The sequence below is a fragment of the Salmo salar genome, unplaced genomic scaffold, assembly GCF_965601325.2.
Source record: "Salmo salar unplaced genomic scaffold, fSalSal1 ptg000306l, whole genome shotgun sequence".
Lineage (NCBI taxonomy): Eukaryota > Metazoa > Chordata > Actinopteri > Salmoniformes > Salmonidae > Salmo > Salmo salar.
The window spans coordinates 1,635,827-1,652,541 of record NW_027675347.1 but is presented as its reverse complement, the minus strand read 5'-3'; the positions used below and the strand labels follow the sequence as shown (position 1 = coordinate 1,652,541).

General features: G+C 42.3%; 1 protein-coding gene and 1 long non-coding RNA gene across 2 annotated transcripts in view; one reads left to right on the top strand and one right to left on the bottom strand.

Annotated features, from left to right (window-relative positions):
* The window catches only part of LOC145875698 (uncharacterized), a 251,887-nt gene that overhangs the window by 189,312 nt on the left and 45,860 nt on the right, over positions 1–16,715 (top strand). The gene's annotated exons all lie outside the window — the stretch shown is intronic.
* LOC145875701 (NLR family CARD domain-containing protein 3) lies at positions 2,008–14,062 on the bottom strand. Its single transcript, XM_082971532.1, has 5 exons — positions 14,044–14,062; positions 10,449–11,565; positions 10,043–10,216; positions 6,244–6,290; positions 2,008–5,757 (listed from the first exon to the last, which is right to left on the bottom strand). The coding sequence occupies exons 1-5, from the start codon at positions 14,060–14,062 to the stop codon at positions 5,558–5,560; spliced, it is 1,557 nt and encodes a 518-aa protein (XP_082827658.1). The 3' UTR covers positions 2,008–5,557.

Here is a 16,715-nt window from a genome sequence, read left to right as displayed (position 1 = left end):
GTTCAAGAAATGGTCAGACAGGCCACTTCCTGTAAAGGAATCTCTCAGGTTTTGACCTGCCATTTGAGTTCTGTTATACTCACAGACACCATTCAAACAGTTTTAGAAACTTTAGGGTGTTTTCTATCCATATGTAATAAGTATATGCATATTCTAGTTACTGCGTAGGAGTGGTAACCAGATTAAATCGGGTACGTTTTTTATCCAGTGTCAATACTGCCCCCTATCCTAAACAGGTTAACAGGACAGCAGTCCTTCAGTAGGGTCAGTAAGAGAGAGGGGAAGGGGGAAATGTATTTATGGGGGGGGGTCATAAACCTTACCCACAGGCCAACGTCATGACAATACCCAATAAATGACTGGGAGTTTATATATGGAGTGTGGGACTCTCTTTATTTTGATAGTTTATAACTCTTATGTATGTGCCATCTTTTTGTGTTTTTCAGGCAGCCTGGGAAAGAACTGAAAAAACTCACTAAAGAGTCAAGACAGAGACACCAGAAAGACCCAAGAAGACTTGGACACAGCATCAGAGGACAGAGAGATGTTCAGAACTCACTCAGTCTGGTCAGTTGGTGAGGGTAGACTTGGAGGCTGCTTACCTGACATGGAGGAAGTCCTATACCCACCTCCTCTCCCCTACCTTCCCTATACCTCCCTCCTCTCCCCTACCTTCCCTATACCCCCTCCTCTCCCCTACCTTCCCTATACCCCCCTCCTCTCCCCTACCTTTCCTATACCCCCTCCTCTCCCCTACCTTCCCTATACCCCCTTCTCTCCCCTACCTTCCCTATGCCCCCCCTCTCCCTACCTTCCCTATGCCCCCCTCCTCTCCCCTACCTTCCCTATACCCCCTCCTCTCCCCTACCTTCCCTATACCCCCTCCTCTCCCCTACCTTCCCTATACCCCCCCCCCCCCCATTATGTTGGACCATGTTTATTTGTTTGAATCTTGTCTTTGTTTGTGATTAAGTTAGAAGAGAATGACTCCTCAACCCAAGAGGCCCTGGAGCAGCTGTGATCAGGTTAGAAGAGAATGACTCCTCAACCCAAGAGGCCTTGGAGCAGCTGTGATCAGGTTAGAAGAGAATGACTCCTCAACCCAAGAGGCCCTGGAGCAGCTGTGATCAGGTTAGAAGAGAATGACTCCTCAACCCAAGAGGCCCTGGAGCAGCTGTGATCAGGTTAGAAGAGAATGACTCCTCCACCCAAGAGGCCCTGGAGCAGCTGTGAGAGAGCATCAGTGTGGAAAGAAACGTTTGGGGAAATTTAAAGAAAGTTTCCTGGTAAAGAGGATTGTCTGTTACGTAAAGGGTCAGAGCCACTGAGTGGACAAAATATTAAGGATACCTTCCTAATATTGAGTTACGCCTGGTCAGTTTGTCATGGAAAGAAAAGGTGTCCTTAATGTTTTGTGTAAATTACATAATATTTATACATTTATGGATTGTTTTATGTAGCCTATCGTTATCGTTTTATTCAACCTGCCATCTACCCACCTGGGGACTGAGGGTTATGAGAGAACCCCCACATCACTAGCTTCTCTTTATACAACCTGCCATCTACCCACCTGGGGACTGAGGGTTATGAGAGAACCCCGACATCACTAGCTTCTCTTTATTCAACCTGCCATCTACCCACCTGGGGACTGAGGGTTATGAGAGAACCCCCACATCACTAGCTTCTCTTTATTCAACCTGCCATCTACCCACCTGGGGACTGAGGGTTATGAGAGAACCCCCACATCACTAGCTTCTCTTTATTCAACCTGCCATCTACCCACCTGGGGACTGAGGGTTATGAGAGAACCCCCACATCACTAGCTTCTCTTTATTCAACCTGCCATCTACCCACCTGGGGACTGAGGGTTATGAGAGAACCCCCACATCACTAGCTTCTCTTTATTCAACCTGCCATCTACCCACCTGGGGACTGAGGGTTATGAGAGAACCCCCACATCACTAGCTTTCATGTTCTGCAGCCTTGTAAAGATAAGGAGGGGACGACTGGGAGGCAGGTTGGCATTTATTGTCATGAATTACATTTTACATTTACATTTTAGTCATTTAGCAGACGCTCTTATCCAGAGCGACTTACAGTCGTGAATGTATACATTTCATACATTTAAAAAAAATAAAAATTGTTCTGGCCCCCCGTGGGAATCGAGCCCACAACCCTGGCGTTGCACACACCATGCTCTACAAACGGAGCAACAGGTAAGACTTGCCCTGGAGGTAGGTTGGCATTTATTGTCATGAATCTTGCCCTGGAGGCAGGTTGGCATTTATTGTCATGAATCTTGCCCTGGAGGCAGGTTGGCATTTATTGTCATGAATCTTGCCCTGGAGGCAGGTTGGCATTTATTGTCATGAATCTTGCCCTGGAGGCAGTTCAGCAAAGTGGTTACTAGCTGGCACAGGCACAAAGTAATACAATCCGATTTTAATCCTAACCTCAACCCTAACCACACTGCTAATCCTTCCCTTAAATTAAGACCATAAACAACATTTTCCACAGCCAATTCTGACTTTGCAGCTGACATATCTAGAGGAAATCGCACAGTTCTGCCTCCAGGTCAAGATTCATGACAAACGTCAACATGAGACAGGGAGAAGCAATGTAAAAATCAATAACGAAATTGTTTTCACAATAAACATGCTTTTTCTTGTTTCAAGTATGTTTTATTATGAAAAGTACAATTTATCCATGTATACTTGTACAACTATGGAGCGTATGTCCACATATAATTGTACAATTTGTTTTTCCAACATAAAAGACAAGAAATGATCACATTGGTATTTTAACAGTGTTATTGTAAGAGTTTAAATGTTTAAACAGAGGATACATCTAAAACAGGATAAAACAAGTGCAGTATGTTGTGAGAATGTTACTTTAACGTCGACTCATAACGTCACACTATAACTTCATGGGAGTCTTGTGGAAAGACTGCATGTTGTTTTGGGTGGATTGAGTGACGTCTTCATCAACATTTTGCAGAATATTCCGGTAATATTTTCACCTCTTGTCGGCTGCAGACATTCATAAGGAGTTCCAGTAGTTTATTTGCCATTTGCAGGTATTAAAAGTAATACATACATTGTAATTCCTTGTTGGATCTCTCTCACATACAGGACAGTACATACCAGAGGAGGCTGCTGAGGGGAGGACGGCTCATAATAATGTCTGGAACAGAGTGAATGAAATGGAACACATGGAAACCACGTGTTTGATACCATTCCACTTATTCCACTCCAGCCATTACAAGCCTGTCCTCCCTAAATAAGGTCCCACCAACCTCCTGTGGTCCAAACACAAACAGTAAAATATATCATAAAAAATGCAAAGTGGTAAAAGATCAGAAAAGGAACCCAAAAGGTTCAGTCATGTTGTAATAGTCTGATGACAACAGTTTAGGTTGATGATTTAACAGGCAGATAGAACTGGGATAGAAGCTGTTCTAGAACCTGTGGTCCAGAAACTGATTTAACAGGCAGATAGAACTGGGATAGAAGCTGTTCTAGAACCTGTGGTCCAGAAACTGATTTAACAGGCAGATAGAACTGGGATAGAAGCTGTTCTAGAACCTGTGGTCCAGAAACTGATTTAACAGGCAGATAGAACTGGGATAGAAGCTGTTCTAGAACCTGTGGTCCAGAAACTGATTTAACAGGCAGATAGAACTGGGATAGAAGCTGTTCTAGAACCTGTGGTCCAGAAACTGATTTAACAGGCAGATAGAACTGGGATAGAAGCTGTTCTAGAACCTGTGGTCCAGAAACTGATTTAACAGGCAGATAGAACTGGGATAGAAGCTGTTCTAGAACCTGTGGTCCAGAAACTGATTTAACAGGCAGATAGAACTGGGATAGAAGCTGTTCTAGAACCTGTGGTCCAGAAACTGATTTAACAGGCAGATAGAACTGGGATAGAAGCTGTTCTAGAACCTGTGGTCCAGAAACTGATTTAACAGGCAGATAGAACTGGGATAGAAGCTGTTCTAGAACCTGTGGTCCAGAAACTGATTTTACAGGCAGATAGAACTGGGATAGAAGCTGTTCTAGAACCTGTGGTCCAAAAACTGATTTAACAGGCAGATAGAACTGGGATAGAAGCTGTTCTAGAACCTGTGGTCCAGAAACTGATTTAACAGGCAGATAGAACTGGGATAGAAGCTGTTCTAGAACCTGTGGTCCAGAAACTGATTTAACAGGCAGATAGAACTGGGATAGAAGCTGTTCTAGAACCTGTGGTCCAGAAACTGATTTAACAGGCAGATAGAACTGGGATAGAAGCTGTTCTAGAACCTGTGGTCCAGAAACTGATTTAACAGGCAGATAGAACTGGGATAGAAGCTGTTCTAGAACCCGTGGTCCAGAAACTGATTTAACACGTGTGAGTGTCCAGTGTGTGTTTGTCAATTGTTTCAGTGTTTATGTGTGTATCCAGTGTGTGTGTGTGTGTGTGTGTGTGTGTGTATCCAGTGTGTGTGTGTGTGTGTGTGTGTGTATCCAGTGTGTGTGTGTGTGTGTGTGTGTATCCAGTGTGTGTGTGTGTGTGTATCCAGTGTGTGTGTGTGTGTGTGTGTGTGTATCCAGTGTGTGTGTGTGTGTGTATCCAGTGTGTGTGTGTGTGTGTGTGTGTGTATGTGTGTGTGTATGTGTGTGTATCCAGTGTGTGTGTGTGTATCCAGTGTGTTTGTCAAGCATGTGTGTATCAAGCGTGTGTGTGTGTCCAGTGAGTTTGTGTGTGTGTCCAGTGAGTGTGTTTCCAGTGTGTGTGTGTGTCCAGTGAGTGTGTGTGTGTGTCCAGTGTGTTTGCCCAGTGTTTGTGTGTTTGTCCAGTTTGAGTGGGTGGCCAGCGTGTGTGTGTGTGCCTAGTGTGTGTGTGTCCAGTGTGTGTGTGTGTTCAGTGTGTGTGAGTTTGTCCAGTGAGTGTGTGTCCAGTGAGTGTGTGTGTGTGTGTGTGTGTGTGTGTGTGTGTGTGTCCAGTGAGTGTGTGTGTGTGTGTGTGTGTTTCAGTGTGTGTGTGTGTTCAGTGTGTGTGTTCAGTGTGTGTGTGTTCAGTGTGTGTGTGTTCAGTGTGTGTGTGTTCAGTGTGTGTCCAGTGTGTGTGTGTGTTCAGTGTGTGTGTGTGTTCATTGTGTTTGTGTGTCCAGTGTGTGTGTGTGTGTGTCCAGTGTGTGTGTGTGTGTGTGTGTGTGTGTGTGTGTGTGTGTCCAGTTATTATTTCAGGGACACTGAGTCGCCACCATCATAAACCCTAAACCCTGGATAGAGGGGCTCTGTGAATGTGGAGGTGAATGTGATCAGGTGGGTCAGTGTGTCAGAGGAGGCTCTATAGAAGGACAGAGTGCCGGCTGACCAGTCCAGATACACTCCTACTCTGTGGGAACTGGAGGAGGGGACGTCTATGGTAGTAGGATTATTATTATGCCTGGCTCTGTATCTGTTGTCAGAGCAGAACAGACACCAGGACTTGTCATTACATCCAAGACAACAGTCATCACCCCTTCCTCTCCTGCTGATTCCTTTATATGTCACTCCTATACCAGCCCCCATTATCCCCCACTCCACTCTACCTCCCAGTAACAGCGCCCAGTCAGACCCTCTCTACACAGCACCTGGTAACAGTCCTCAAATCTCTCTGGGTGATCAGGATACGGCTGCTCCTCTGTCCTATATGTCACCTTTCTGTTCTCCTCAGACAGAGAGAGGAGTCTGTTTACTGTGTTTAGGTCCAGTGTGAGATCACAGACATCTGATGGATGAAACCAGACACAATATTAGAAATCATCATCATTCACATTAGAATGTTAACTCACTTTTCACTAATTCATTTAATGTAGATGTTTCTAGGTATCAAAAGGACAAGTTAAGGTAACTTGAGACTTGTTGAATGATCATATGTTATACTGTATGGTAATATAAAACACACTTATTCACATTAATTACACACACATACACACACACACACACACACACACACACACACAAACTGGGCACATACTCACACACTGAAACACACACACACACACACACACACACACACACACACACACACACACACACACACACACACACATTGTCAAAGTAACTCTTTGTAAACGTTGGTGTCCCTGATTTCTGCTTCTGTAGAACTACAGATGATATTTAATATGACCAAGTCAGTAATGATGGTGGTCATTGACTTAACTTGAATTAAGACTTATTCTTAGTCATATTCTTCACAGCAGTCAACACTCACATTTTCTAAGTCCAGGTTTCATTCTGTTCTCTCCACCATGTTCCACACTGTAGCGGTAAGCAGAAAAACAGACAGTCATTGAGGGATACACCTGAACACACACACACACACACACACACACACACACACACACACACACACACACACACACACACACACACACACACACACACAGGACAAACAGTGGACACACAAACACACACTGGACAAACAAACACACACACACTGGACAAACAAACACACACACACTGGACAAACACACACACACACTGGACAAACACACACACACACACACACACACACATACACACACTAGACATACACACACACTAGACATACACACACACTAGACATACACACACACACACACACACACACTAGACATACACACACACACACACACTGGACAACCCTAACCCTAACCCTAACCCTAACCCTAACCCTAACCCTAACCCTAACCCTAACCCTAACCCTACCCAGTAACTAGAATATGCATATACTTATTACATATGGATAGAAAACACCCTAAATTTTCTAAAACTGTTTGAATGGTGTCTGTGAGTATAACAGAACTCAAATGGCAGGTCAAAACCTGAGAGATTCCTTTAAAGGAAGTGGCCTGTCTGACCATTTCTTGAACTTCTTTTCCATCTCTATCATTTACTAAGGATCTCTGCTCTAACGTGACACTTCCCACGTCGTCCATAGGCGCTCAGAGCCCAGGAAAAAACAGAATGTCGTCATTCCAGCCCCAGGCTGAAACACATTATCGCCTTTCTCAAGTGGCCGATCAAGGGACACTGGGCTTATGCGCATGACCCCGACCGCCCCCGCTTTTGGGATTTTTTCCTCTGTTTGCCGAAAAGGAGATTCCCTGTCGGAATATTATCGCTTTTCTACGAGAAAAATGTCGTAAAAATTGATTTTAAACAGCGGTTGACATGCTTCGAAGTACGGTAATGGAATATTTAGAATTTTATTGTCACAAATTGCGCCATGCGCGCGACACTTCTTTACTATTTCGGATAGTGTCTGGAACGCACGAACAAAACGCCGCTATTCGGATATAACGATGGATTATTTTGGACCAAACCAACATTTGTTATTGAAGTAGCAGTCCTGGGTGTGCATTCTGACGAAGACAACAAAAGGTGATCAAACTTTTATAATAGTAAATATGATTATGGTGAGTGCTAAACTTGCCGGGTGTCTAAATAGCGAGCCCGTGATGCCTGGGCTATGTACTTAGAATATTGCAAAATGTGCTTTCACCAAAAAGCTATTTTAAAATCGGACATATCGAGTGCATAGAGGAGGTCTGTATCTATAATTCTTAAAATAATTGTTATGCTTTTTGTGAACGTTTATCGTGAGTAATTTAGTAAAATGTTAGCAAATTCCCCGGAAGTTTGCGGGGGGTATGCTAGTTCTGAACGTCACATGCTAATGTAAAAAGCTGGTTTTTGATATAAATATGAACTTGATTGAACAAAACATGCATGTATTGTATAACATAATGTCCTAGGGTTGTCATCTGATGAAGATCATCAAAGGTGAGTGCTGCATTTAGCTGTCTTCTGGGTTTTGGTGACATTATATGCTGGCTTGAAAAATGGGTGTCTGATTATTTCTGGCTTGGTACTCTGCTGACATAATCTAATGTTTTGCTTTCGTTGTAAAGCCTTTTTGAAATCGGACAGTGTGGTTAGATTAATGAGAGTCTTGTCTTGAAATGGCTGTAAAATAGTCATATGTTTGAGAAATTGAAGTAATAGGATTTTTAAGGTTTTGAAAATCGCACCACAGGCTGGCAGTGGCTGTTACGTAGGTGGGACGCAAGCGTCCCACCTAGCCCATAGAGGTTAACCTCTCTAGGGTAGGGGGCAGTATTTTCACATCTGGATAAAAAACGTACCTAGCCCATAGAGGTTAACTAAATTATAACAACTCTTTTATTAAATAAAACATGTATTTCCCTTCATGTCTTAGTAGCTATGGGTTTTGTTGTAGTTCTGTCGTCTTCTTTTATAATTTTTCTTCACCAACCGTCCTGAGGTAAAACGTCCATCCTTTCATCAACGTCTTTTTCCCTCCCGTTAACCAGGTCAACTCCCATTGGCCACAACTTAACAAGCGACCTTATTGGTCAAAACGTAAACTTCAAAGTAAAACAAACTATTCACTTATACATTAAATAAATATTTCTTCAAAAAGCATAATGCATTAACAACATTACAGTTTAGGAGCAATTCAATAATCTTTTAAATATAACACCAATTAATTATAACAAATAAACTCAATACTTGGTTCAAACAAGGGTATTACACAAACATACAGTAAATAATACAGTAGAAAAATAAGTCTATATACAATGTGAGCAAATGAAGTGAAATAAGGGAGGTAAAGGCAAAAAAAGGCCGTGGTGGCAAAGTAAATACAATATAGCAAGTAAAACACTGGAATGGTAGATATGCAGTGGAAGAAAGTGCAAAGTAGAAATAGAAATAATGGGGTGCAAAGGAGCTAAATAAATAAATACAGTAGGGGAAGAGGTAGTTGGGCTAAATTATAGATGGGCTATGTACAGGTGCAGTAATCTGTGAGCTGCTCTGACAGCTGGTGCTTAAAGCTAGTGAGAGAGATAAGTGTTTCCAGTTTTAGAGATTTTTGTAGTTCGTTCCAGTCATTGGCAGCAGAGAACTGGAAGAAGAGGTGGCCGAAGGAGGAATTGGCTTTGGGGGTGACCAGAGAGATATACCTGCTGGAGCGCGTGCTACAGGTGGGTGCTGCTATGGTGACCAGTGAGCTGAGATAAGGGGGGACTTTACCTAGCAGGGTCTTGTAGATGACCTGGAGCCAGTGGGTTTAGCAACGAGTATCAAGCGAGGGCCAGACAATGAGAGCGTACAGGTCGCAGTGGTGGGAAGTACAGTGGGGGAAAAAAGTATTTGATCCCCTGCTGATTTGGTACGTTTGCCCACTGACAAAGAAATGATCAGTCTATAATTTTAATGGTAGGTTTATTTGAACAGTGAGAGACAGAATAACAGCAAAAAAATCAAGAAAAACGCATGTCAAAAATGTTATAAATTGATTTGCATTTTAATGAGGGAAATAAGTATTTGACCCCCTCTCAATCAGAAAGATTTCTGGCTCCCAGGTGTCTTTTATACAGGTAACGAGCTGAGATTAGGAGCACACTCTTAAAACCTCTCACATCTACATGTTCCGCTAGCGGAACACCGCTCCAATATCCAATGATAGGGTGTGGCGCGAATTACAAAGTCCTCAAAAATCCCCAAACTTCAATTGTTCAAACATATGACTATTTTACACCATTTTAAAGACAAGACTCTCCTTTATCTAACCACATTGTCCGATTTCAAAAAGGCTTTACAACGAAAGCAAAGTTTGTAGAATCACAAGCTTGATGTAATCACTGCAGGCATGGAACATGGGACTAAATACTAAACTTATGACAACTTTAATACAATATAAGTGAATTTGTCCGAATATGTACAACTTTTTCAAATGGGAGAACTAAATACATAAAGTGCTTTCCTTTCTTAACAGTAACACAGCTATGTATGAAAATACCCTCAAATAAAAGGTGACATTCTGTACTGTCACCTAATATGAAACATTCTATCTCAAATCCAAAATGCTGGAACATAGCAACACATTTAAAACTGCAAGCTTCACTGTCCAAACACATATGGTGTGGACTATGTGTGTCTGGTAAACACATGTGGATCTGGTGAACAGTTATCACTTGTTGACCAACTACAGGAATACTGACCTCAGAGTCTCCAGTTTACAGTGGGGATTCCCCAGTCCAGCAGAGAGCAGCTTCACTCCTGAATCCTTCAGGTCATTGTTACTCAGGTCCAGCTCTCTCAGGTGTGAGGGGTTTGACTTCAGAGCTGAGACCAGAGAAGCACAGCCTTTCTTTGTGACTCCACAGCCTGACAGCCTGCAACGAGATCATCATGACTTCACAAACACACTGTTAATTTAACACCAGTAGTGTAGAAGGACAACGGTAGATGCATTTGGTTCATATTCCCAAACAACATATAGATTCATCTTCCATCAATGCATTTATTCAATATGTTTTTCAATATACATATTATAATACATATTTTTCACTAAACATAATATTTCTTCCTGATGAATACTTCTTATATGTCATTTTATTTACTCACAGAGCAGCTCTGGAGGCTTTGACCACTGGCAGCAGCCTCAGAAGACTTTCCTCTGATCTGGAGAATTTCTTCAGGTCAAACTCATCCAGCTCCTTTTCTGAAGTCAGCAACACAAAGACCAGAGCTGACCACTGTGCAGGTGACAGGTTGGGTTCTGAGACACTTCCTGATCTCAGGAAGCTTTGGATTTCCTCCACTAGAGAATGGTCATTCAGTTCATTCAGACAGTGGAACAGATTGATGCTCCTCTCTGGAGAGGGATTCTCCCTGATCTTCTTCTTGATGTAATTGACTGTTTTTTCATGGGTCTTTGAGCTGCTTCTTGTCTTTGTCAGTAGACCTCGTAAGTGCTTCTGATTGGACTCCAGTGAGAGGCCCAGAAGGAAGCGGAGGAACAGGTCGAGGTTTCCCATCTCACTTTGTAAGGCTTTATCCACAGCACTCTTGTAGACAGTAACTTCAGACTTGTCTCTGTACAGCAGAGAAAATATACTGGAATTTGTTTGCTGTTTGTCCATGAGATTCTCATTGTTGTTGATGAATGAGAGGAACACATATACAGCAGCCAGAAACTCCTGAATGCTCAGATGAACGAAGCAGTACACTTTGTCCTGGTACAGCCCACATTCCTCTTTAAAGAGCTGTGTGCACAATCCTGAGTACACCGAGGCTTCATTGACATCAATGCCAGCCTCTTTCAGGTCTTCTTCATAGAAAATCAGATTGCCCTTCTCTAGCTGTTGAAAAGCCAGTTTTCCCAGTGACAGAATGCTCTCTTTATTCCAGTGTGGACCTGTCTCTTCTTTCCCAAGATACTTTTCATTCTTCTGTTTGGTATGAAACACCACAAGGTGTGTGTACATCTCAGTCAGAGTCTTGGGCATCTCTTCTGTCTTATGTTTCAGCATGTGTTCGAGGACTGTTGCAGAAATCCAACAGAAGACTGGAATGTGGCACATGATGTGGAGGCTCCTTGATGTCTTTATGTGTGAGATGATTCTGCTGGCCAGGTCCTCATCACTGAATCTCTTCCTGAAGTACTCCTCCTTCTGTGGGTCATTGAACCCTCGTACCTCTGTCACCTGGTCAACACACCCTGAAGGGATCTTATTGGCTGCTGCAGGTCGGGTAGTTATCCAGAGGAGAGCAGAGGGAAGCAGATTTCCCTTGATGAGATTTGTCAGCAGAACATCCACTGAGGTTGACTCTGTGACGTCCCAACAGATCTTGTTCTTCTGGAAGTCTAGGGGCAGTCGGCACTCATCCAGACCATCAAAGATGAACACAACTTTGTACTTGTCGAAGTTTGACATTCCTGATTGTTTGGTTTCCATTGAAAAGTGATTAAGAAGTTCAATCAAAGTGTGTTTGTCCCCTTTCATCAAATTCAGCTCCCGGAAAGGGAATGAAAATATAAATTGGACATCCTGATTTGCTTTTCCTTCAGCCCAGTCCAGAATGAACTTCTGCACAGAGACTGTTTTTCCAATGCCAGCGACTCCCTTTGTCAGCACAGTTCTGATGAGTTTGTCTTGTCCAGTTAAGGGTTTGAAGATGTCGTTACATTTGATTGCAGTCTCTGGTCTTGCTTGTTTCCTGGTTGTTGTCTCAATCTGTCTCAGCTCATGTTCATTATTGACCTCTCCTGTTCCTCCCTCTGTGATGTAGAGCTCTGTGTAGATCTGATTGAGAAGTGTTGGGTTTCCTTGTTTAGCGATCCCCTCAAATACACATTGAACCTTCTTCTCTAGATTAGATTTGAGTTCACGTTGGCAAATCACAGCAAGCTCATCTGAATGAAGAAATAACACAGAGGATATTAATATTACGTCTGTTTTAATGCCTACAGTATTGTAGGACTGTTATAACATTTTAAATCATAATCATTTATTCTCTTAACTGTCTATATAAATGTGTAAATGTTTTCATAATGCATTACAGACTGGTGTGACTGATTATATTATTATTGGTATTATTGATGGTATTATTAATGTTGTCTCTCTCTCTCTCTCTAAATTAATCAACACAACACATCCCTGCTGCTACTTGATGAGGTCACTAGGTGTTGTGTTAAGGCTGCTACAATATCATTGAGTTACACAGCTACTTTAGCTGTACTTTAGCCACAGCTTTTAAATGTTATAAAACAGCATTCATCATGAGGCAGACAGATCTTACATTTCTCCAGTGTGTCAGCAAGCTCCTTCTGGTTCATTTTCCTCAGGACGTGCAGTGTGATCTTCAGAGCCCCCTCTCTGGCACTGCTCTCCTGCTTCTCATCTTCAGCATCCACCACTTCCTTATCCTGCTTCTGACTCTCATAGCCTTCTGGGAGTTCTGGACTAAGAATCCTCTTGAACATCTTCAGCTCGTTCTTCACAAATGTCGTCATTTTCTCTTCAAGCAACTGAAATAAATCAAGTAAATAAGTTAAGCAAGAGAAGAAATGCTTTCTCATTAACACATTAATGAATAATTGACAGATCAACTTTACTTGAAGTAAACTAAAACAAATGTTAATAACAGGATCACATACACTGAATATAGAGTCCAGGTCTGTTTGATGCCTCTGGGAAGACTGACCACTGAGAATCTCTGACTCTGATCTATCCTGTTGGTTTCTGTGGACAAAACATGAGATTACAGTACACACACACACACACACACACACACACACACACACACACACACACACACACACACACACACACACACACACACACACACACACACACACACACACACACACACACACACACACACACACACTGTTTTAGGACTATGAAAATGGACTAAAGTATTAGCCTATGGATTATGAAAACAACCAAAAGAAATGTGAAAATGGGAGAGGAGAAATGACTAGAGACAGTGTTGTTTAACTCACTGACCATGACCCATGAGTTCTTCTTACCTTTGTTCAGTAGAAAAGTCTCCCTCTCTAAACTTCATAGGTAGATTCATAGACTTGTCACTCTTCATGGACACACAGCTGGGTACAGGGGAGGCTGGTCTCTCCTGCTTGATTGGTCTTCAACACAACAGAGACAAACATTACATCTCTCATCTACTCTGATCTCAGATGGGGAAACAAGTGTTTCATTCCAAAATGCTATATATCCATTTTCAGAAATGTTGGGAAATGTAATTTTATTGTTTAAAGAAATTATTAAACCACTGCAAGGCTTTATAAAGGCTTCTAACGTTTGTAATTTCCACTTCAAAATGTCAGACTTGATTTGATGAAAAAAATGGATCAACCACTACAAAAAATGTCCCTTAATTTACAATCCACACGAACAAACACATTTGCTGCTGTTTTCCTGCTGTGAGAAACTGGGTCAAATTAAGAGATGGCATCTGTAAGTGCATTCATCTAAAGATATCTAGGTGAGACAACCACATATCACAGTCAAATATACAGGATACCAACATTCCATTCCTGTTAAACAATGGATATACAGCATTTAGCAACAAAACACATTTTCACACACACATCTAAAATCTTGAACAGTTATATAGAATGTACCCATAAGAAATACCTTCTGATTAACAAACGTTTTAGAATATACATTCTTAAACAAAATAGTCAGCTCACCTCTTAGCTTTGGTATCATGTCCCCCAGAGACACTCATTTTAGAGGCAGGACCCCCCTCCTCTCTCTCCCCAGAGAGACTCATTTTAGAGGCAGGACCCCCCTCCTCTCTCTCCCCAGAGAGACTCATTTTAGAGGCAGGACCCCCCTCCTCTCTCTCCCCAGAGACACTCATTTTAGAGACAGGACCCCTAAACAGAGATCCAGCATGTTGGTTGTGGTTAACACAGTGACCCCTAAACAGAGATCCAGCATGTTGGTTGTGGTTAACACAGTGACAACTAAACAGAGATCCAGCATGTTGGTTGTGGTTAACACAGTGACAACTAAACAGAGATCCAGCATGTTGGTTGTGGTTAACACAGTGACAACTAAACAGAGATCCAGCATGTTGGTTGTGGTTAACACAGTGACAACTAAACAGAGATCCAGCATGTTGGTTGTGGTTAACACAGTGACAACTAAACAGAGATCCAGCATGTTGGTTGTGATTAACACAGTGACAACTAAACAGAGATCCAGCATGTTGGTTGTGGTCAACACAGTGACAACTAAACAGAGATCCAGCATGTTGGTTGTGGTTAACACAGTGACAACTAAACAGAGATCCAGCATGTTGGTTGTGGTTAACACAGTGACAACTAAACAGAGATCCAGCATGTTGGTTGTGGTTAACACAGTGACCCCTAAACAGAGATCCAGCATGTTGGTTGTGGTTAACACAGTAACAACTAAACAGAGATCCAGTATGTTGGTTGTGGTTAACACAGTGACAACTAAACAGAGATCCAGCATGTTGGTTAACACAGTGACAACTAAACAGAGATCCAGCATGTTGGTTGTGGTTAACACAGTGACAACTAAACAGAGATCCAGCATGTTGGTTGTGGTTAACACAGTGACAACTAAACAGAGATCCAGCATGTTGGTTGTGGTTAACACAGTGACCCCTAAACAGAGATCCAGCATGTTGGTTGTGGTTAACACAGTAACAACTAAACAGAGATCCAGCATGTTGGTTGTGGTTAACACAGTGACAACTAAACAGAGATCCAGCATGTTGGTTGTGGTTAACACAGTGACAACTAAACAGAGATCCAGTATGTTGGTTGTGGTTAACACAGTGACAACTAAACAGAGATCCAGCATGTTGGTTAACACAGTGACAACTAAACAGAGATCCAGCATGTTGGTTGTGGTCAACACAGTGACAACTAAACAGAGATCCAGCATGTTGGTTGTGGTTAACACAGTGACAACTAAACAGAGATCCAGCATGTTGGTTGTGGTTAACACAGTGACCCCTAAACAGAGATCCAGCATGTTGGTTGTGGTTAACACAGTGACAACTAAACAGAGATCCAGCATGTTGGTTGTGGTTAACACAGTGACAACTAAACAGAGATCCAGCATGTTGGTTGTGGTTAACACAGTGACAACTAAACAGAGATCCAGCATGTTGATTGTGGTTAACACAGTGACAACTAAACAGAGATCCAGCATGTTGGTTGTGGTTAACACAGTGACAACTAAACAGAGATCCAGCATGTTGGTTGTGGTTAACACAGTAACAACTAAACAGAGATCCAGCATGTTGGTTGTGGTTAACACAGTGACAACTAAACAGAGATCCAGCATGTTGGTTGTGGTTAACACAGTGACAACTAAACAGAGATCCAGCATGTTGGTTGTGGTTAACACAGTGACAACTAAACAGAGATCCAGCATGTTGGTTGTGGTTAACACAGTGACAACTAAACAGAGATCCAGCATGTTGGTTGTGGTTAACACAGTGACAACTAAACAGAGATCCAGCATGTTGGTTGTGGTTAACACAGTGACCCCTAAACAGAGATCCAGCATGTTGGTTGTGATTAACACAGTGACCCCTAAACAGAGATCCAGCATGTTGGTTGTGGTTAACACAGTGACAACTAAACAGAGATCCAGCATGTTGGTTGTGGTTAACACAGTGACAACTAAACAGAGATCCAGCATGTTGGTTGTGGTTAACACAGTGACCCCTAAACAGAGATCCAGCATGTTGTTTGTGATTAACACAGTGACAACTAAACAGAGATCCAGCATGTTGGTTGTGGTTAACACAGTGACAACTAAACAGAGATCCAGCATGTTGGTTGTGATTAACACAGTAACAACTAAACAGAGATCCAGCATGTTGGTTGTGATTAACACAGTGACAACTAAACAGAGATCCAGCATGTTGGTTGTGGTTAACACAGTGACAACTAAACAGAGATCCAGCATGTTGGTTGTGGTTAACACAGTAACAACTAAACAGAGATCCAGCATGTTGGTTGTGGTTAACACAGTGACAACTAAACAGAGATCCAGTATGTTGGTTGTGGTTAACACAGTGACAACTAAACAGAGATCCAGCATGTTGGTTGTGGTTAACACAGTGACAACTAAACAGAGATCCAGCATGTTGGTTGTGGTTAACACAGTGACAACTAAACAGAGATCCAGCATGTTGGTTGTGATTAACACAGTGACAACTAAACAGAGATCCAGCATGTTGGTTGTGATTAACACAGGGCCAACTAAACAGAGATCCAGCATGTTGGTTGTGATTAACACAGGGCCAACTAAACAGAGATCCAGCATGTTGGTTGTGGTTAACACAGGGCCAACTAATTATTGAATGTAAATT